The sequence below is a fragment of the Gopherus flavomarginatus genome, chromosome 3, assembly GCF_025201925.1.
Source record: "Gopherus flavomarginatus isolate rGopFla2 chromosome 3, rGopFla2.mat.asm, whole genome shotgun sequence".
In the NCBI taxonomy this organism is placed as follows: Eukaryota; Metazoa; Chordata; order Testudines; family Testudinidae; genus Gopherus; species Gopherus flavomarginatus.
Window position 1 is genome coordinate 254,675,731 of NC_066619.1, and position 18,385 is coordinate 254,694,115.

At 43.1% G+C, this 18,385-nt stretch overlaps 2 protein-coding genes across 8 annotated transcripts in view; one reads left to right on the forward strand and one right to left on the reverse strand.

Moving 5' to 3' along the window:
• The window catches only part of FAM184B (family with sequence similarity 184 member B), a 122,951-nt gene that overhangs the window by 79,565 nt on the left and 25,001 nt on the right, over nucleotides 1-18,385 (forward strand). For 6 of the 7 annotated variants that reach the window (XM_050947443.1, XM_050947445.1, XM_050947448.1 and 3 more), the window contains one exon: nucleotides 1,177-1,314. In XM_050947443.1, coding sequence (XP_050803400.1) covers nucleotides 1,177-1,314 — 138 coding nt within the window. The remainder of the gene's footprint in view (nucleotides 1-1,176; nucleotides 1,315-18,385) is intronic. The other variant, XM_050947447.1, reaches the window with a different exon arrangement.
• Nucleotides 1-18,385, reverse strand: part of MED28 (mediator complex subunit 28) — a 76,796-nt gene that overhangs the window by 22,890 nt on the left and 35,521 nt on the right. The window lies entirely within an intron of this gene.

Consider the following 18,385-nt stretch of genomic DNA (forward strand, 5'->3'; position numbering starts at 1 on the left):
TGTTTGTTTTTTGTTCCATAGCTCTCCAATGAGAAATTTGACTTAATGAGGGAGTGGACTATGTGCCCATGCAAGAGGGGAATAAGAACCTTACTAGCTCCCCTATATGGGCTCCCCCAGATCTTGGATCTAGGTGCCTAGAAGTGAGGCTGCTTGCCTGCTTACTCGTTCCATGGAGCACATGGCAGAGAGGGGAAAGGAATGGATGGAACTTTGGCTCTATCCTCCATGCTGACTAGCCAGAGTAGCTCAGCTAGCATGGGATAGATAGTAATTTACTGCTGGTATAGGGCAGCAATTAGTTGCACCCCACTCCCAGGAAAGAAAAGGATGCAGGGGAGCAATTGTGACCCAGAGGTGTGTCTCTGAGTCACAATGTCTCCCAGGGTGCTGCAGCTTACACACCAGGCCTTGCTAAGGGCAGTGCTAAGTCACAGTGTATCCCTAATTCATTTTTAGCATGGAAGTGTCTATTCTAATACAGAATCCAGCTGAAAAATAAGTTTGAGACATGTTAAAATCCTGATTATTCCTTTGTAGCACTTGTTGTGGATAGTCTATCGGCTAAATAACATGCATTCTCCAAATAAGTATGTTTGTCAAAATGTTCATCCTATGGAGTATAATGACTGAAGGTTTGATAAATAATTTGCCTGTCAAAATAAAAACAGAACCCTGACAAAAGCACTTCTTTACCCAGGGAAACAGTACACCTGTAAGAATGCTGACAATTGTGAATTTTGATCTACATGAATCTGGAATGCATTTTTATCTTCTCCCAGCTTTTTCCCTTGAAACAGCCAGGTCTCTTAGGGAAATGTTGCCTGTTTTAAAACTTTCCATACATAATATTTCCTTTTCATATGCTGCTGAGAGATTTTTGCCGGTGAGCATTTTTAACATTTTATCTCATGGGAAACAAGTTATCAGAGGTCAGGAAATTCCTTGTTCTCATCATATTACAAGTGAATTCAGTGCAATGGTGAAACGCACTGATGATGCTCAACACCATATTTGCTTTTCCATCTCATTACATTTGATGTCCTGCCCAGAATAACAAATTAACTGACCTGTAACTTGCTTCTCTGGGATTGCATTAAAGATAAACAGATGGGTTTTGGGAATGGGGAAGTTTTCATCTGTTGTTGTTGTTGTTGTTCTCGCCTGCCATCCTAGGTTTTAAGGCTTGAAGATTTTATCAGGCAAAATCAGGATATTCCCAGATACAAAGAATTTCTTCAATCTCACTCCAGAAAAACTCCTGAGAGGCAACAGGAATCAGATAGCCCATACTGTGAAACTAGCGAGGTACAGGTAGGCACTGTTGATTTTATGTTGCAATTTAGGTTTCCCATCACCTTGTATCCTCCATTTCACCACTTCTAAATCATTTCACTTCCAACAGAGGGGGTGGGCAAGTGGGAGCATTAATGACTCCACTTGCTGCCAATCAAAACATTCTGTCTCAGCTGGTACTTACAGACTCAAGGTGGTCATAATAAACTCTCTCTTCTTGATTTACTATAATTCATTGTACAAAGACACAGAAAACATGGGGGTCCATTGCCCTGAATGAACGGGAATTGCACATTCCAGCATCAACCAGTTGTCTTTTGGGCCTTCTACTTATTTCCTAGTGTTATAAACTGAGAATATAACTGTAATCTGAACTCCATCTAAATCCTTTTTGCTTCAGTTTCTCTCTGTTTGCCTCTTGGCCACAGTACCCCTGTAAAACAACTGCCTGTGGATGATGCATATATTTTGACATACTTCAGATGGTCTTTTTGTGGCTTCCAGGGTGCCTGATTCAATATAGTACATCTTTTGGGAGGCCAGAAGTCACAGAACTCTTTGTGCCTTTCTGTCATCCTGCAAAGATACACGTATTCTTAGTACATTCAAAGTTGAGAGGTTCTTCCTTACCATGAAATAATGTCACTCTCAAACAATGCTTGAATATTATAGAGATAAGTGTTGATTGCTTTTGGAAATCATCGGTTGTCATAATAATTCTGTGCATTCATAGAGTACCTTCCATGCAAGATCTCAAAGCACTTTATAAACAATAATTATTTAAGATGTATCTGAAAATAAATATTATTGTCCACATTTTACTGATGGGGAAACTGAAGCAGAGAGCCATTAAGTGACTTTCTCAAGGTCACAGAGGAAGTCTTACTGGCAATACAGGGAATGTAACCTAGGTCTCCTGACCTTCAGTCCTGTGGTGTAGCTATGATATCATTGTAATCTCAAGAGACACATAAGAAAGGCTATACTGGGTCAGACCAATGGTCCATCTAGCCCAATATCCTGTCTTCTGACAGTTGTCAATGCTTGATGCCTCAAAGGGAATGAACGGAACAGGGCAATCATTGAGTGATCCATTCCCTGTCATCCACTCCTAACTTCTGGCAGTCAGAGGCTAGGGACACCCAAAGCATAGTGTTGCATCCCTGACCATCTTGGTTAATAGCTACTGAGCAACATCAACTTCAAAATTTTTTTTAATCCAGTTACAGTTTTGGCCTTCATAAAATCCCCTGGGAATGAGTTCCACAGATTGACTGTATGTTGTGTGAAGAAGTTCCATTCACAACGTTGTAAATTCATCCATTCATCTGCAAGTGCTGGAATAGAGAAAGGAATTTCCTATGGAAGGACATGTGGATTCTTGATGACACTCTGTAAATTGCTTGTCTAGAACCATCGAACCATCATTTCTTGGCACAATTGCCCAAGGATTGAAGTCCAATCAATTTTTAATACTACCCTTTCCTATGCACTGAGTATTCACAGCCAGGAGACTACCATGTACTATCTGAACAGTATTGTGTTTTGCTAAAGGCATGATTCCCAGCTGGAAATACTGAAATGGCTCAGTCTTGAGCTTCTGCTCGAAGGTTAAGCAGTGTGCTGTCACTAATCCAGTTCTAACCTGGATAAAATTTCAGACCTAAAAATAGCTGCATAAGGCACATTTGTGGTTGGGTTGATGTAGTGAGAATGCTGTGCAGAGTGGAGGGAAGCATTATAATTAAATCTCACTCTGGATGCTCCTGGAAACACAATATTTATATACCACTGCGATTTTCTAGGTAAACTAAATAAATCAAATTCTTGCCTCTTCTCGCTCTCAGAAGGAAGCACATGGGAAATGGACTAAAATAAAATTCTATAACCTAGGCATATTTGGTCATCTCCTTAAAGTTTTAGGAGCTTCCTCCATATGTGCTAAAGTGCAGGAGCTGATATTACAAGGTACATAGCATGGAAGGGCAGGAACCATCTTTTCATGTTATACGCATGGACAGCACCTAGCACAATGGGGTACCCGGATCCTTGTTCGAGGTACCTGAGGTACTACCAGAGTACACATAATAATAATGGCAATGTGGTAACCAATCTTGGTTTCCCCTTTTAGGAATTGCCCTGAGTATTGACGGGGCGAACCTGTAACCTTAAATGAACCTGAAATAACTTTGGAGCCAGCAAATCAACATCACATGGTAACACTGTGTCACTATGTTGTGATGTTTTGTCTAACATGGTGCCATTTCAAAGCAATATCATCATATTGCAAGTGAAATGTTGCAACATCATGGTACCCAAATTTGTCTCACTGACAGGGATGAAAGTAACTTAAAAGTCTTACCTGGCCTGGAAGGGGTGGGGCCTCAACCAGAAGGGGCGGAGCTGGAGGGGTTCAGCCTCCTTGATCCAGCCCTTCAGCGTTGCCTGGCCCACATTGCCCAGGGCTCCAGTGGTGATTTAAACGGCTCGGGGCTCCAGCAGCTGCTGCAGTAGCGGCGTCTGGGAGCCCCCTGGGCCCTTTTAAATCGCATGGGGGGGATGGGAACAGTGACATTCAAGCCCTGCTGCGGCAGTGGTTTAAGGACCCTACCAGCAGGGCCGCCAATGGGGGGAGAGGGGGAGGGGCAAAAGGGTTAGCGATGTCAAAGCATTGCCACGGCAGTGCTTTAACATCGGCTGTGTACGGGCCTGTACCAGCAGCCACTTCTTACCGGTACACTGTACCAGCCCGTACTGGCTCACTTTCACCTCTGCTCACTGAACACATTCTCAAATGTGGCAATTCTAATAATTCTAATCAGAAGGCAGTTTTAAGTCTTGTAAATGAATGCAGCCCCTTACAATAGGGATAGCAACAAGAACATCAAATTTTCTCTGTAATCAGGTAGCTAGAACAATAAGCCAAATGCTTCTCTTTGATTCCAAGAGCAGAGCTCATTCCCGATATTTCACTCTTCTTAGTGGAACCAGAGAGAAGGAAGGTCCAGGAATTAGGGCTTTAGCTAGGACTTAGGAGATCCAAGTTCAATTTCCTACTCCACCACAGACATCCTGTATGATCTAGGGCAAATTGATTAATCTCTCTGTGTTCACCATCTGTAAAATGGGGATAACAGTACTTTCCTCCTTCACAGGAGTGTTGTGAGGATAAGTACATTAAAGATTGTGAGGTGTTATGATAAGGTGATGGGGATGATATAAGCCACTTAGAAAGATACAAATCTTTCACTGGTGTCTAGCTGTCTAATTTATTCATACAAGGCATTTCTAATGCCTCCATAACCATGGTAGATAGAGATATCCACATATGAATAGAAAGAGCAGAATATGGATTGAAAGAAATAAACCCATTCTTCCCAACAAAGAGATCCTAATTATGGTTAGAAAAGTAAAATATTTCTAAAGTTTTATAATTCATATTCTTTCTATACCACACTGGATGTTTTATCAGTCATTTTCTCTTTTTTGTGGGAGGGTAGGGGGAGAAGGTTGGGAGGCAAAGTCAGCTGTTCTTAGAAGGCCAAGTGCAAGCGTACTGTGAGAAAAATACCTTAATATTGGTGAAAAATGATATTAATAAAACTATTTTGTTAGGTCATTGGCTAGGCCATTACAAAGTTGTCTGTGTCTTTATGGAATATTAAGATATGTTAATATTAAGTATGTTACAGCCAGGATGTTGGAAAATATAACAGTACATATTATGATTAGCTAGTTATGACACAAAATATTCAAGCTAATCAAAGAAATTCCATGAGGTTTCTATCACCATGGAGACAAGCCAAATGTCAGGAAGTTACCCCTCCTTAATCAGAAAACCATGTTCATTACCTTAAAGTGTCTCATCTAGACCAAATACCTCCCACTTATATAAATATCGGTTTGATACAAATGTCATCCTTATCTCAAGACAAACAATGTAAAACATTCACATTTTAGGAAGAGACCTGCTTGTGAAATGGAATGTAGGGTTGAATTATCACAGTGATAAATCTGGGGGTAAAGTGGGCTTTTTCACCCTCCGAAGAGAAACTTCTAAGTAAATCCACACAACAAAGTCTATAAATATCTTTCATGAAATGAATTTTTTAATTACCCTAAAATTGTCATTCAGAAAAGTTTATAGGAAACATGTGTGTACTTGGAAATGTTTTAAACCTTTTGTTTATTTCTTAAATGAAATGTCAGACAACTTTGTGAAATGCATGTTTGCAAATATGTTAGCTAAATAATAATATATGGAAATATACCTATCTCATAGAACTTAAAGGGAAGGGTTATTGAGTCTAGCCCTCTTTCTTCAGTAGCAAGACCAAATACTGATTTTGCTTTAGATCACTAAGTGGCCCCCTCAAGGATGGAGCTCACAACCCTGGGTTTAGCAGGCCAATACTCAAACCACTAAGCTATCCCTCTTCCCCATGCAAAGCTCCTCATATCATAGCTTTATAAATGGTAACATGCTTTATGTACGCACATGGGATCTAGTGACCTTGCTTATCTATTAGTAATGTAAGAAGACATTTAAGTGTAGAATATTTATATTAATGGGGAATTAATTAATTAATTCCTCGCAGTGGTCAAATAACTCCCTCAGGAAGACACAATCATCTTTCCAAAAATTGTTATAAAGAATTAATAACTCGTTAAATAACTATTTAAGCAAAAGGATTTCTGCGAATTATTTAATTTAAAAAAAAAACTGTTTTGGGAGCCAAACACTTGTATATAAAGAATAGGAGTGTTTTGGATGCTTTAAAAATGGAATTTCATTTCCTGACAAACTCTAATAAAATAGAAGAAATATCTCAGAAAGTGAACTGAATAAAAAGAGAGAGTTAAAACTTAGAATATTAAGGTTCAAAGGATCTCAGGAGATCATTTAGTCTAACCTCCAGACAAATTTTTACCCCAGTTCCCTAAATGGCCACCTTGAGGATTGAACTCACAACTGTGGGTTTAGCAGGCCAAGCTCAAACCACTGAGCTAGCCCTCCCTGTTGTCTGGTGCTGTCCTGCCACAAGAAGAACAAAGGCAATTAGATGCATATTCAAGAGCTCTAGGTGTCACCTAAGCCAATCCCAAAGGCATGGAGCCAGTGAAAGAGTGACAGCAACCGACTTTGAATCTAAACAAACCTGGAAGAGGTGTGTTTTCCTACAATTTCATGGAATTAGGAAGGAGAAGAGTATAAAAAACTCTGAAGTGAACACCTCTCACATACACACCCTCTCTGCTACTCTGCTTAAACAGCAAGCACTCCATAACTTATCCTGTCAATCTCTACAAGCAGGCTACAAGAGACACGCAAGAAAAACAGAAGACTCAAGAAGAGAACAAGCCAAGGAAAACTTCCCCAAGAGTTGAATGTGGATTGGTGAGAAAAAGTTAACTAAGACACTGCCAAGAGATTAGATTTTAAAACTCTTGTAGTGATTTTATTGGAATATTGAAATTCAACTGTAACTTTAAAATATGAACAGTTTCTCTGGTTAGTCACCAGATGGTTAGACTATATATTCCTGGAGAGGAGACAAGGGCTAAACATTGGTAAACAGAGAAATAGTGGGACTTAATTGGATTTTAAATTCTTTATATTGTGTGACAGGGTCAGGCCAGATGGCTATAAGAGAGTGGTCAAAGGTAGATACATTAGCTCCAGGTTCAGCTCCAGGTTCCTGGGTAAGATAACAGGGACTATTCCAGGACACAGAAACTTTCTAGAACCAATTAAGGCAGGCAGGCTAATTAGGACACCTGTAGCTAATTGGGAAGTTACTAGAATTAATTAAGGCTAATCAGGACACCTGGTATAAAAAGGTTTTCACTCCAGTTAGTGGTGTGTGTGCCTGCCTGCCCTGAACTGAACTGAATGGAGCACGAGCACGAGCACGAGCACGAGCACGAGCACGAGCACGAGCACGAGCACGAGCACGAGCACGAGCACAAGCACAAGTGTTAACAGCCATCAGGAGGAAGTGGTGGTGAGGACAAAGAAGGTGTTGGGAGGAGGCCATAGGGAAGTAGCCCAGGGAATTGTAGCTGTTGTGTAGCTGTTCCAGAAGGCACTCTAGACAGCTACAGTCCACAGGGCCCTGGGCTGGAACCTGGGGTAGAGGGTGGGCCTGGGTTCCGCCCCCCCCCCCCCCAACTCCTGATCCAACCCAGGAAGATCTCTGAGGCTAGCAAAATCTGCCAATAAGTGCAGGACTCACCAAGGTAGAGGAGGAACTTTATCACAATTGGTTAACTCAGAGGTGTAGCAAGCGCCCTCCGTACCCTTCGACCGGAGGGGGCCCCGCAAGGAAGGGGGCCCCTAAAAGTGGCAAAAAAAATGTAAGGTATAACTAGGTAAGTGACATTTATTGACGCTATTGCACAGTCCATGTTGGTTTTACTGACAAGACCGTGAAGTCATTATGATACATCATAATGCTATTGGCTACATCAGTTGTCTGTCGGTCAATTTCGAATTTTAGTTGGACCCATTCAAAGAATGTGTATTTGCGTTCATAATGGCGGTCGGCGGATAAATGTTATTAATTTAGTTGTTCAGTTTTTTATCATTTCCAACGCAGAAGCGTGCTTTGCGATGTCTAAGAGAATGTATAAGAGCGGAGCTAGTAAACAAAAGGCAGCAAAAGATGCTGAGAAGGAACTTGAGAAAATTCCAAAGTTGTCAACGTATTTTGCGCTGCAATCCAACGTACAGGTACAGGCACATGAAACGGACAGCGCTAGCAGCGACGAATCGTATCCAGAAGTATCCAGAAGTGCTTCAAGTGAGGTCGAAGGTGAAGCCAGTTGTTCTACCAAACAAACCGTGACAGATATTCCAGCTGCTGCCGGGAAAGAAGTATCTGAATCTGAACCACTGACTGATGATCCAGGAGATTGGCCATCTATAATATCGGACAGGCAAGTGTGTGACATTGTTGCACGTGGCCCACCACAGCAGAATGAAAGTTATGAATTTCCATTTAACGAGGAAAGATGGAGGTTCAGAAGTACTCATTTCTATCGAACCATGGCAAATGGCGAGAAAATAAGACGTTCATGGTTAATGTACTCAGTTCAGAAAGATGCCATTTTTTGTTGTAAATTATTTGGCACTGGTGACATACCGCTACGTCGTGGAACATCTGCTTGGAAAGCACTGTCAAAAAGACTTCAGCAGCATGAAACAGGCAAAGGTCATCAAGACTGTATGGTGAAATGGTTTGACCTTCGGTCAGGCATAGTAAACCGTACATCTATTGACCAACTCAAATTGCAGGCTTTTCTGAAAGAAAGAGATTTCTGGAGAAATGTTGTCAAACGCATGGTTGATGTCGTTATTTTCTTGTCTGAAAGAAACTTGGCATTTCGAGGAAGTAATGAAAAGCTCGGCGATCCTTCGAATGGCAACTTTTTGGGACTGATTGAATTGCTCGCAAAGTATGATACTGTCCTCAGTGAACTTTTACAGAGGATTAAGAAGGCAGAGACACATGTTCAGTACCTCAGTCCACAGATCCAAAATGAGCTGATTCAACTTGTTGCCAGTAACATTCCAGAGGCCAACATAGCACAGCTTAAAAAAGCAAAATATTATTCAGTTATTTTGGACTGTACTCCCGACGTGTCACATGAAGAACAGATGTCTGGTGTTACGCTTTGTTGAATGCAACGGTGAAGATGGTGTCAATATTCGTTAAGCGTTTGTTGGTTTTCTTAATGTTCATGATACAACTGGCGAGGGCTTATTGGAAGCGTTTCTTGAAAAGGTGAACAACTTAAGAATAGACATTGCTGACATGAGAGGCCAAGCTTATGATAACGGCGCAAATATGGGAGGAAAGAATAAAGGATTTCAAGCCCGCATGCTAGAAATAAATGACCGTGCCTTGTATGTACCATGTGGAGCTCACACTTGGAATCTTGTGATCTCAGACGCGGCAAAGTCATCAAAATATGCCGTTGACTTTTTCGGTCTGATTAACAGAATATACGTTATCTTTTCTTCTTCACCTTCATGTTGGGATATTCTTCAAGAACATATGCCAATATCTGTTAAAGGGTTATCGGACACTCGTTGGGAGTCGAGAATTGATGCTGTGAAGCCATTGCGTTATCACCTTGAAGAATTGTGCAATGCTTTGTCATCTTTGCGAGAATATGCGCTCGAAAAGAAAGATGGCAATACAGCAACAGAAGCCGGTGCACTTTTAGACCATGTTACCACGTGGCCTTTTGTTCTGACTGTGTACACGTGGTACGATATACTATTTCACGTCAATAAAACCAGCAAATTAATTCAGTCACCAGATGTGTCAACTGACGTACTGCAGGCAGAAGTCGGTGCTACAATGAAGTTTTTGGAAGACTATCGAAATACAGAATATAACTCTGTGGTCACAAATGCCCGTGAAATAGCAGAGCATATGGGTATTGAGCAGGTGTTTCCAAAAACCATGGTGTGACGTAAGAAGAGAATGTTTGATTACGAATGTGCTGATGATTCGAGTTGTCTTTCTGCCAAAGAAAAATTCAAATCACAGTTCTTTCTTGTTCTCTCTGATCAGGCCATATCTTCTGTTTCGTCGCGATTTGTCCAACTCGTGGAGTGGTATAAGTTGTTTGGATTTCTGTACAACGCTAACAGCCTGAAGCAGTGTCACAGAGAAAATGAACTGGAGAATCACAGCAAAAATTTTGAAAGAAAAATGGGAGACATTGATGCCAACGAACTCATAATGGAATTGAATTGTTTTATTTATGTCATCGAGAAAGAGAGAGGACTTGTCACGGCAAACAATTTTTTAACGTACATATACAAGAACAGCCTTCAGGAGATATATCCGAATCTTTGCATTTGCATCAGAATTCTTCTGACCACACCAGTTACTGTCGCTGGTGCAAAGGAGCTTCAGCAGAATGAAACTGATCAAGAATATCCTGCGCTCAACCATGACAGATGACAGGCTTTCTGCCCTTGCAGTTATCTCAATCGAAAACAAGATTGCCAGATCTCTGGACTATGACACATTGATTAACCAATTTGCGGAGAACAAGGCTCGAAAGAAGCGCTTTGCGTAAATACAGAATACATGTACACTATAGGCCTATGTATACATAATATGAACCTTGTATATTGTATAAAATAAATACCGCATTCCAGTTTCTGCATTGTAAGGGGCCCCGGACATATGTTCGGAGGGGGCCACGTTCTTTGTTGCTACGGCCCTGGGTTAACTAGCCTAATTTAAGATGACTCTTTAAATGGCTTCTTCTAAGTAACTCTCTTTGATTCCATAGCATTCAGTTAAGTTTCCCTACTTTCTCATGTATAAACTTGCTGGTGGTTATTATTAACTAAACAGGATCTACCTGCTTATAAACAAATGATTTTGTCCAACTATAGGCAGTTCAAGTATGAATGAATTTACAATAATTTTGGGAAATGAAACAATATACTTTAGGATTAATTTACCAGATAAAGAACACGTAAGAGTTCACTCTCAATGGTATTGCTGCCAAAACTCTGCACAGAGAGGCACACAGATGCAATTGTAATGGAAGTAACCAGTTCATTATTTGTGGAGTTTTGTTTAATGTTTTCTTTGCTTTTCTTTAATAATAAAGCCATTGCTAATAATTGTGATTATTTTGCCTGGTCTCAATTATAGTGTCCCTTAAAAGAATGCCTGTGACTAAAATGGTGGGAATCACACCCCTGAGATGATGATGATGATAAGAGAAACAATTAGGGTAAGTCTACACTACCCACTGGATCGGCAGATGGCAATTGATCTATCTAGGATCGATTTATTGTGTGTAGTGTAGACACAATAAATCAATTCCCCGATTGCTCTCCCGTCAACTGCTGAACTCCAGCAGTGCGAGATGCGGAAACAAAGTTGACGGGGGAGCTGTGGCCATCAATCCAGTGCTGCGAGGATGCGAAGTAAGTAATTTTAATTCGATCTAAGATATGTTGACTTCAGCTACACTATTCTCATAGCTGAAGTTGTGTATCTTAGATTGATCCCCACGCACCCCATGTAGACCAGGCCTAAGAGTTGGCCTGCCATTTCTTGTTTCTCTAAACTTAAAATTACTTGGTATCCCACAATTTAAAATTACCCTCTTTACTTCACGATACTATTGAAATTTGAAAATAATTCAGCAGCACATAGTAAACTTACTGCTACTTGCTGTTGGAGCTGTGGAAAAAGGATTTGATGCATCTTCTGATCCCTTAACACGAAGTCTTGTTGGATGGAAGTGTATGAATTATGGTATTAGGTCTACAACAGACTGTGCTTTCAAGAGGCTTTGTTTTGCAGTAGGATGGTATAAAATATAAAGTCACACAAGCTGTTCCTGTTATTATTGTCTATGAATGCTAAATAAAATGAGTCAGATATTCAGCTGATGTAAATTGGCATAGCTCTATTGACTTTCAGTAGAGCTATGCCAGTTTAAACGACCTGAGGGTGTGGCCAGATATTTTGAAGCAATGCAATGCAAGACTGCAAAAAGGCTGAATGTAGCAAAATGATCGGGAGCGAGGGCATGCATTGGTGAATCTTGTAACCCCTTTTCATGGCTTGAAAGATAAGAAAAAAGTTTAGTGGGATGTAGCCTTTGTTTCTGGACCTCTGTCTAAGATATTAGAAATAGTGGGGTGCATAATATATTCCTAAGAAGAAATATTATAGTTTGTATGCCTATCCTATTTGTATAGCTCCAATTCCCTTTCTACAAAATAAAATATTTGAAATAGGAAATCCTTTTTCCATCCAATTTCCTCTTCATCCATTATTCTCTGTGACCCTGCAGATTTACTGCTCAATCTGTTCCTAGTCTGTGTGAACTTAATATTACCAATGTTTTGAACTATTAGTTCTTCTCTTAGAGCTTTCTAACCTGGTAAGCCCAGTTGAAGTTCAGATGTCCCTCTTCTTTTCTTCATACTTATTTGATTCACAAAAGGAAAAAGCACCCTGGGTTTTTAATTGAAAAATACAAAGCCTGAATCTGAACACCTCATTTGAAAATTATACTTTGATGCTTCCTCCCAGTGGTATTTGGGCCCAGAAAAAAAATATGCTATGGAGTAAATTAACGTTAATATGTGTTATGCCTATCCCTTCCCCCCTATCCGTCCCCTCCACTCCCCACTTCCTGACTGCCCCCCTCACAACCTCCAAGCCATCCAACCCCCCCCGCTTCTTGTCCCCTGATCGCTTCCCCCCACTCCCTATCCAACCCCCACTGCTTCCTGTCACCTGACTCCCCAGATCCCTATCCACACCCCCACCCCCTGACAGACCCCCCCCAGGACTCCCACGCCTATCCAACTGCTCCCTGACTGCCCTCTGGGACCCTCTGCCCCTTATCAAACCTCCCGACTCCCTTACCATGCCGCTCAGAACACCAGGACTGGCAGCTGTGCCACTCAGCTGGAGCTAGCCACAAGGCTGCACTGCCAAGCAGGAGCTCGCAGCCCCGCCATCCAGAGTGCTGGTGGCAGAGCAAGCTGAGGCTGTGGGGGAGAGGGGACAGCAGGGGAGGGGCCGGGGCTAGCCTCCCCAGCTGGAAGCAGGACGATCCTGCAGGCCAGATGTGGCTGGCAGGCCGTAGTTTGCCCACCTCTGTAATATACCATTGACTATGGATATGTCTACAGTGAGAGTTTACCCATGTCTTGGCTCATATGCATTTGTCCACATGTCAGTCAAGCCTGCTGCCAGTCCACACTGCAGAGATGCACATGTGCCATACCCTATGTAGCTGTGTCCAGAATGACACTCTAGCTACTTGTTATTCCAACCCTGTATTCATAGGTGTTTATCCCATAGTCCTTGGTGTCCTCTCCACATGGAGCTGCTCCAGTGCTAGAACTTGTCTCCTCCTCACTGCCTGTGTGGAAGTTCTTTCAGGTTGCGATACCATAAATCAATTCTGGCTGTGCAACCTGCTCAAATTCTGGCTGTTCCAGCCCAGGGACAAGCCATGGATCTGATTGATCAGCTGCCCCTTCTTGCTGGTGAATGGTTTATGCAGTGGAGTAGACATTCGGCAGGACACTTTATGGCATTTCATGAACAGTTTCATAAACACCAATGTTGGTAGCAATGGCAAAATGCCTGACATGAGTTTTCAGGAGCTCTAGACACTACCTGTTCAGAGAAGCTGGGTCCTTATCCTCCTAATAATATCATTATCAATGGCGTGTTGTTGCCTACCATTATTTTGAGGGACCTGATCCTAACATGGCTCATGAAACCATACTCAGACAACACTGAACCTGGCAGAAGCAGGTTCAGTTACATGCCTCAGAAGTTGTAGGATGGTTGTGGAGTTTGTCTTTGGCAGGATAAAGGTCAGATGGTGCAATTTATTGACCTCTTTGGATGCCCTTGTGGTCAGTGCTGGTCATGTGATAGCAGTCTGCTGTACTCTCCACAATATCTGCAAGCTGAACATTTTTATGGAGTGGATGCAAGGCAAGACACTATTGGTCAGGGACAATCACCAATAGTGGCTCTAACTTTTGTTTGAGGCGGGTGAACCACTGGAGAACATAAATATTTTTTAAATACTAGAGTGGGGAAAAAAGTGCTGTTCCAGTGGTGGGATCCCATCAACTTATGCAAGGGAGATTTTTAGAAAACTGGCCATGGAACTGCATATCCATTGAGCAGAGGGGCTTAGTGAGCTACCAGCATGGTCCAAGAATTTTCTCCTCCCAGAAATCTGAGAAATCATCTGGAATTTTTATTCCATGAAAAGTTTTCAGACATCATCGTCCTGGAGGGGAATGAAATCAGGATGACAATTAACCAAAGTTTGCATTATGAGGCGCACCTCTAATGACCGGTGGCTGAAGCAGTCTAGGGAGAAGTCTGGAGCAGAAGTCAATTGTGTACAGGTTGTCAGGTAGCCGGAAGGTCAAGCCATATAAGAGGCTGTCCAGGAAAATGGTCAGATTTCTCGCAGTGGTCAATAGCTAGAAGATCCAATCCAAGGGGCTGAGTCAGCGGATTAGGGATGCTAGGTAGCAGGGTAAGATCAGGTGAGGCGGCAGGGCAACAAGGTAGGTCAGGCAAAGCAGCAAGGCAGTCCAGGCAGCAACCAGCAGGTAATTGTCTGTTGCTCAGACACCTTCCTTTTCCTGTTGGGGCCTCTGTAGAGTTCAGGTACCCAATGGTGCTGCCTGTCCAGCCAATCAGGGACCTGGGGTGTAGTTGCTATGGGTCTGTAGGCCTTGAGCACTACAGTTATTGGTCAGGAATGGCATTTCAGTACCTTACTGTGGCACAGCAGCTAAGGATGATGCCAGTGTGCCTAGGCTCAATACTGGGGTTCTGAGATAATCCCCAGCAGGGCACCAAAGGAGCAGGCTTGTCTGGATGGTCTCTGTGGAAGGCTCTGGCTTTTTTTGGAGGGTGCACATGATGGTATGGTTCCCAAGACTGGTCTTCCAGCCTGTACACTTCCTAGTCAACAAGGTACCATCCATATCTTCCCTCTTCATATCTGTGAATCTAAGTTTTGTGGATCAGGTATTCACCTTGGATTTGGACTGGTGGAGGGGCAAATTGTTTCCGTTGGGGGGGGGAAAAGATTGTTGGAGAAAAGTTTAAGGAGCATGACATGGAATGCAGGTTGCATCTTAAGATATCGGGGAAGCTGAAGTTTGAAGGTTACTTGGTTGATCTGCCCGCAGATCTGGTAGGGACCAAGGTACTGGTGGTCCAGTTTACGAATGGGTCTGCCTGTCTTGAGGCACTTGGCCAGTTTCCAGGGACTGGAGCATGCACTGCTTCATTAAACCCCAGAACTTGCTATGGGTCCTGTTGTAGCACTCAGGTAAGGTACTGTGAGTTTGGCTCCTGATGGAAATGTGGGCTGTGGGTCTGCAGGAGATGTTCTCTCTTGCAGTCTTGTGAGCTGTTCTTGAAGGGAGTGATTTTTCTGCACAAAGTTGGTCCATTGTAAAGCTTGGTTTTCCACCTGCAGGCAAGTGATCTGCTCCTGGAGGCTCAACATCCCTTGTGGCTCTGTACCTGTGAGTTCTATACCCTTTTGGGGTAGAACAATCCTCAGTGGAGACCAGCATGGTCTGAGCAAACTGTAATGCCTGGTGGCTGAGGCGACTAAGTGGCAGTCCAGAGCAGTAGTTAAGTGTGCACAGGTTGTCAAGTAGTATCCTGGCAGTCTGGGGAAATGGCTGGAGTTTTCACAGGGGTCAGTTATCAGAAGGTGCAATCCCAGGGGCGGGGTCAGTGGGTTGGGGAGGTGAGGTGGGCAAGGTTTCAGGGCAACAAGGTAGGGTCAGGCAGGAACCAGTAGGCAATAGTCTGTTGCTCAGACAGCTTCCTTTTCCTGTTGGGTTCTTTATGTAGTCCAGGTACCCAATGGAGTGCTACCCGTCCATCCTATCAGGGACCTGGGGAGTGGTTGCTGTGGGTCTATAGGCCTTTAGCACTAAGACTGGTCAGGGGTGGCCATTCAGTGCACCACCATGATGTAGCAGCTAAGGGTAACTCCTAAGAACCTGGTGAACTCAAGACCAGCAATCTGCAAATACCACTGGCTACACTGATTGCCCCAAACATCACTTGCCTCATCAAGAGAAAAAACATCACTACCTGCTGCGTGACCACAGCACTACCTGCTGCGTGAGCAATCATCTGAACTGGCCTATTCAGAGAGTCCAGAAGAATAAAAATGGACTTGCAATGGACACACCATCATCACAACGTGGGACAAATGTCTACCCAAAGAATTCAAATGTAACGTTGCCAGGATGAATTAATGACAGTCACAAAGAACTTTACCACTTTCTGAAGCCCCACGCATGTATAAGTGCTACCATAGGGAACAGCAAAGTACATTTCTGTACCAATAACAGGATGAATGAACTAAAAGCAATGACAGTTACAATTAACTTTACCAGTTTCTGCAGCCAAATAGGCTTGTAAGCAGTTGATGAAAAAAACAAGGAATATAGCCACATTACATAGTCAATCCTGGCTTTATAAAAAGCATTACTGGCAAAATTCTGCATTCATGCCTTTTAGGCCATGAATCCTGTACCCTTATAGGAAGGCTTAATTGGATACTATGTATGAAACAGAGTTTTGAGTTTACATAATTGTTTCATTTTTTCCCCTGCTGTTTGGCATCCATCTTGGGTAGTTTGTGGGGTGGGAGTGGCCAGGAATTCTTTATGGATGGCTGTAGTTAACCAGCTGCCACCCAGGATAAAAAGTGTTTTTTGTGGTGTTTCCACCTGGCATCCATCTTGGGTAGCTCAGGGCAGGGACAGTTTGTAGGGAATGTCCCGTAGGGGAGTCGAAGTATAGTACCCATCACCCAAGATAAACACTTGTCCTCCTGGAATCTAGCATCCTCCTGCATGAAAAAAATTATTTGTCATATCCCCAGATCCTGCCCTAATATACTGAAGAAGAAGTATTTGGCAATAATAATAGAAAACTTGATGATTGGTGCTTACCAGGCTGTGGATCAGGGCCCCAGCTCTGCACTCTGTCTCCCCAAACAGGACCTGAGGGGATCTGCCAGGACTGTCTGCTAACCCATCCTGCTGGGGGGTCCTGATTGGGAGCACCAAGTTCTATGGGCAGCTCCTGTCATGCCTGCCTCTCCTTCCTCCTGGTTCACAACAAGACCCTCTGCAATCAGGAGGAAATCATGTCAGATGCTGTGTTTAGTGCTCAGACCGGTGCCAAGCACCATGCTGAGCTCCCCCCAGCAGGGCATGTGTGGGCCATGTGACCAGTCTGGCAGTTGGAGAACTTTGCCTTGCAGTATACGGACTTGAGGTGTTTAATCTTCTCCCAGAATGGTATCACTGTCCAGTGGATGCCCTGCTCAGCTAGCCTCTGAAATCTTTTCATTGAGATGAATATTATGCAAGCTCCTACTAAAGTCAAGGCTCTGGATCACCATGCAGCACCTGGTGTGGTGCTCCTGGCAGCTTGCATCATGCTGGGGTTCAGCCATTTTGAAATGGCCAGGCAGGAATCTGATTTGTCAGTACAATCTCCATGCACAAAAGGGGAGGGGGCAAAATGCTGTTCAAGGGAACATAAACAGTGGGTATCTTCTGACCCATAGAGAACAAGTGGGAGGGAACTGAGGGAGCTGAAAAGCAGGAACATACAGACAGGGAATTGTGGAAGTGACAGTGGGGGACTATGTTGTCTCAAGCGTGGTTCACCTTGTAATTGGTACACCCACATCACAAAGTGGGTGAGTAGTTAGGTGGGTCAGATGGTGACACACATTCTTACCCACACTCCCAAATGGGTATGCTTCCTCATATTCTACAGCCCCTAGCCTAGATGCATGTCTAAGTGCTTCCAGTGTGAATGCTAGTAGCAAAAACCTGTGGCTCAACACTCGTAAACCCAGAAGTGTAGACATCCTCATGTTATTTTGAAGGCCAATTTTATCAGCAACAGCAGTATCTAAAACCGTCAGGAAGTGCTGTCTTTCCATTACATGTGGTAAAACAGCCATGACCTCCATAGCTCACAAGTCACAATAAACGTGTTGGTTTCATCTTAGGCCCAAGTGGCCAGTTGGCCTAATCACAGACCTGAGCTGATTCACCATTTCTTTTTCAGTGAGACCTCGGGGTAAAATAGTAGCAATGTTGGAAGGTGGGTGCAGTTGGCAGGTGGATGAGGGAAGCTCGCCCAGCATCTGCCTGCACTAAGTATATTTATAGCCAGTGTGATTAGTTCCTTGGAACATTACCAAAAAAAATGTTTAAAACATAAATAAATCACCCCATTTTAATGAATAATAATAGGGTGTGAGCCTGGATACAGTTACTCATGCAATAGTCCTTATTCATGCAAGCATTTCCCTTAAACTCAATTGGACTGTATGAGTAGGTGAAGATTATTTACATGAATACAGTTTGCAGAATTGGGTCCATACTCTTTGCAGAGCCCAGTGTGCAGGGCCCTCCCACTCATTTTGTAACTCATGGTGGGCTTTCACACACACAGAGGGCTTGTAGGATCAGGCCCTCAGTCCTGAG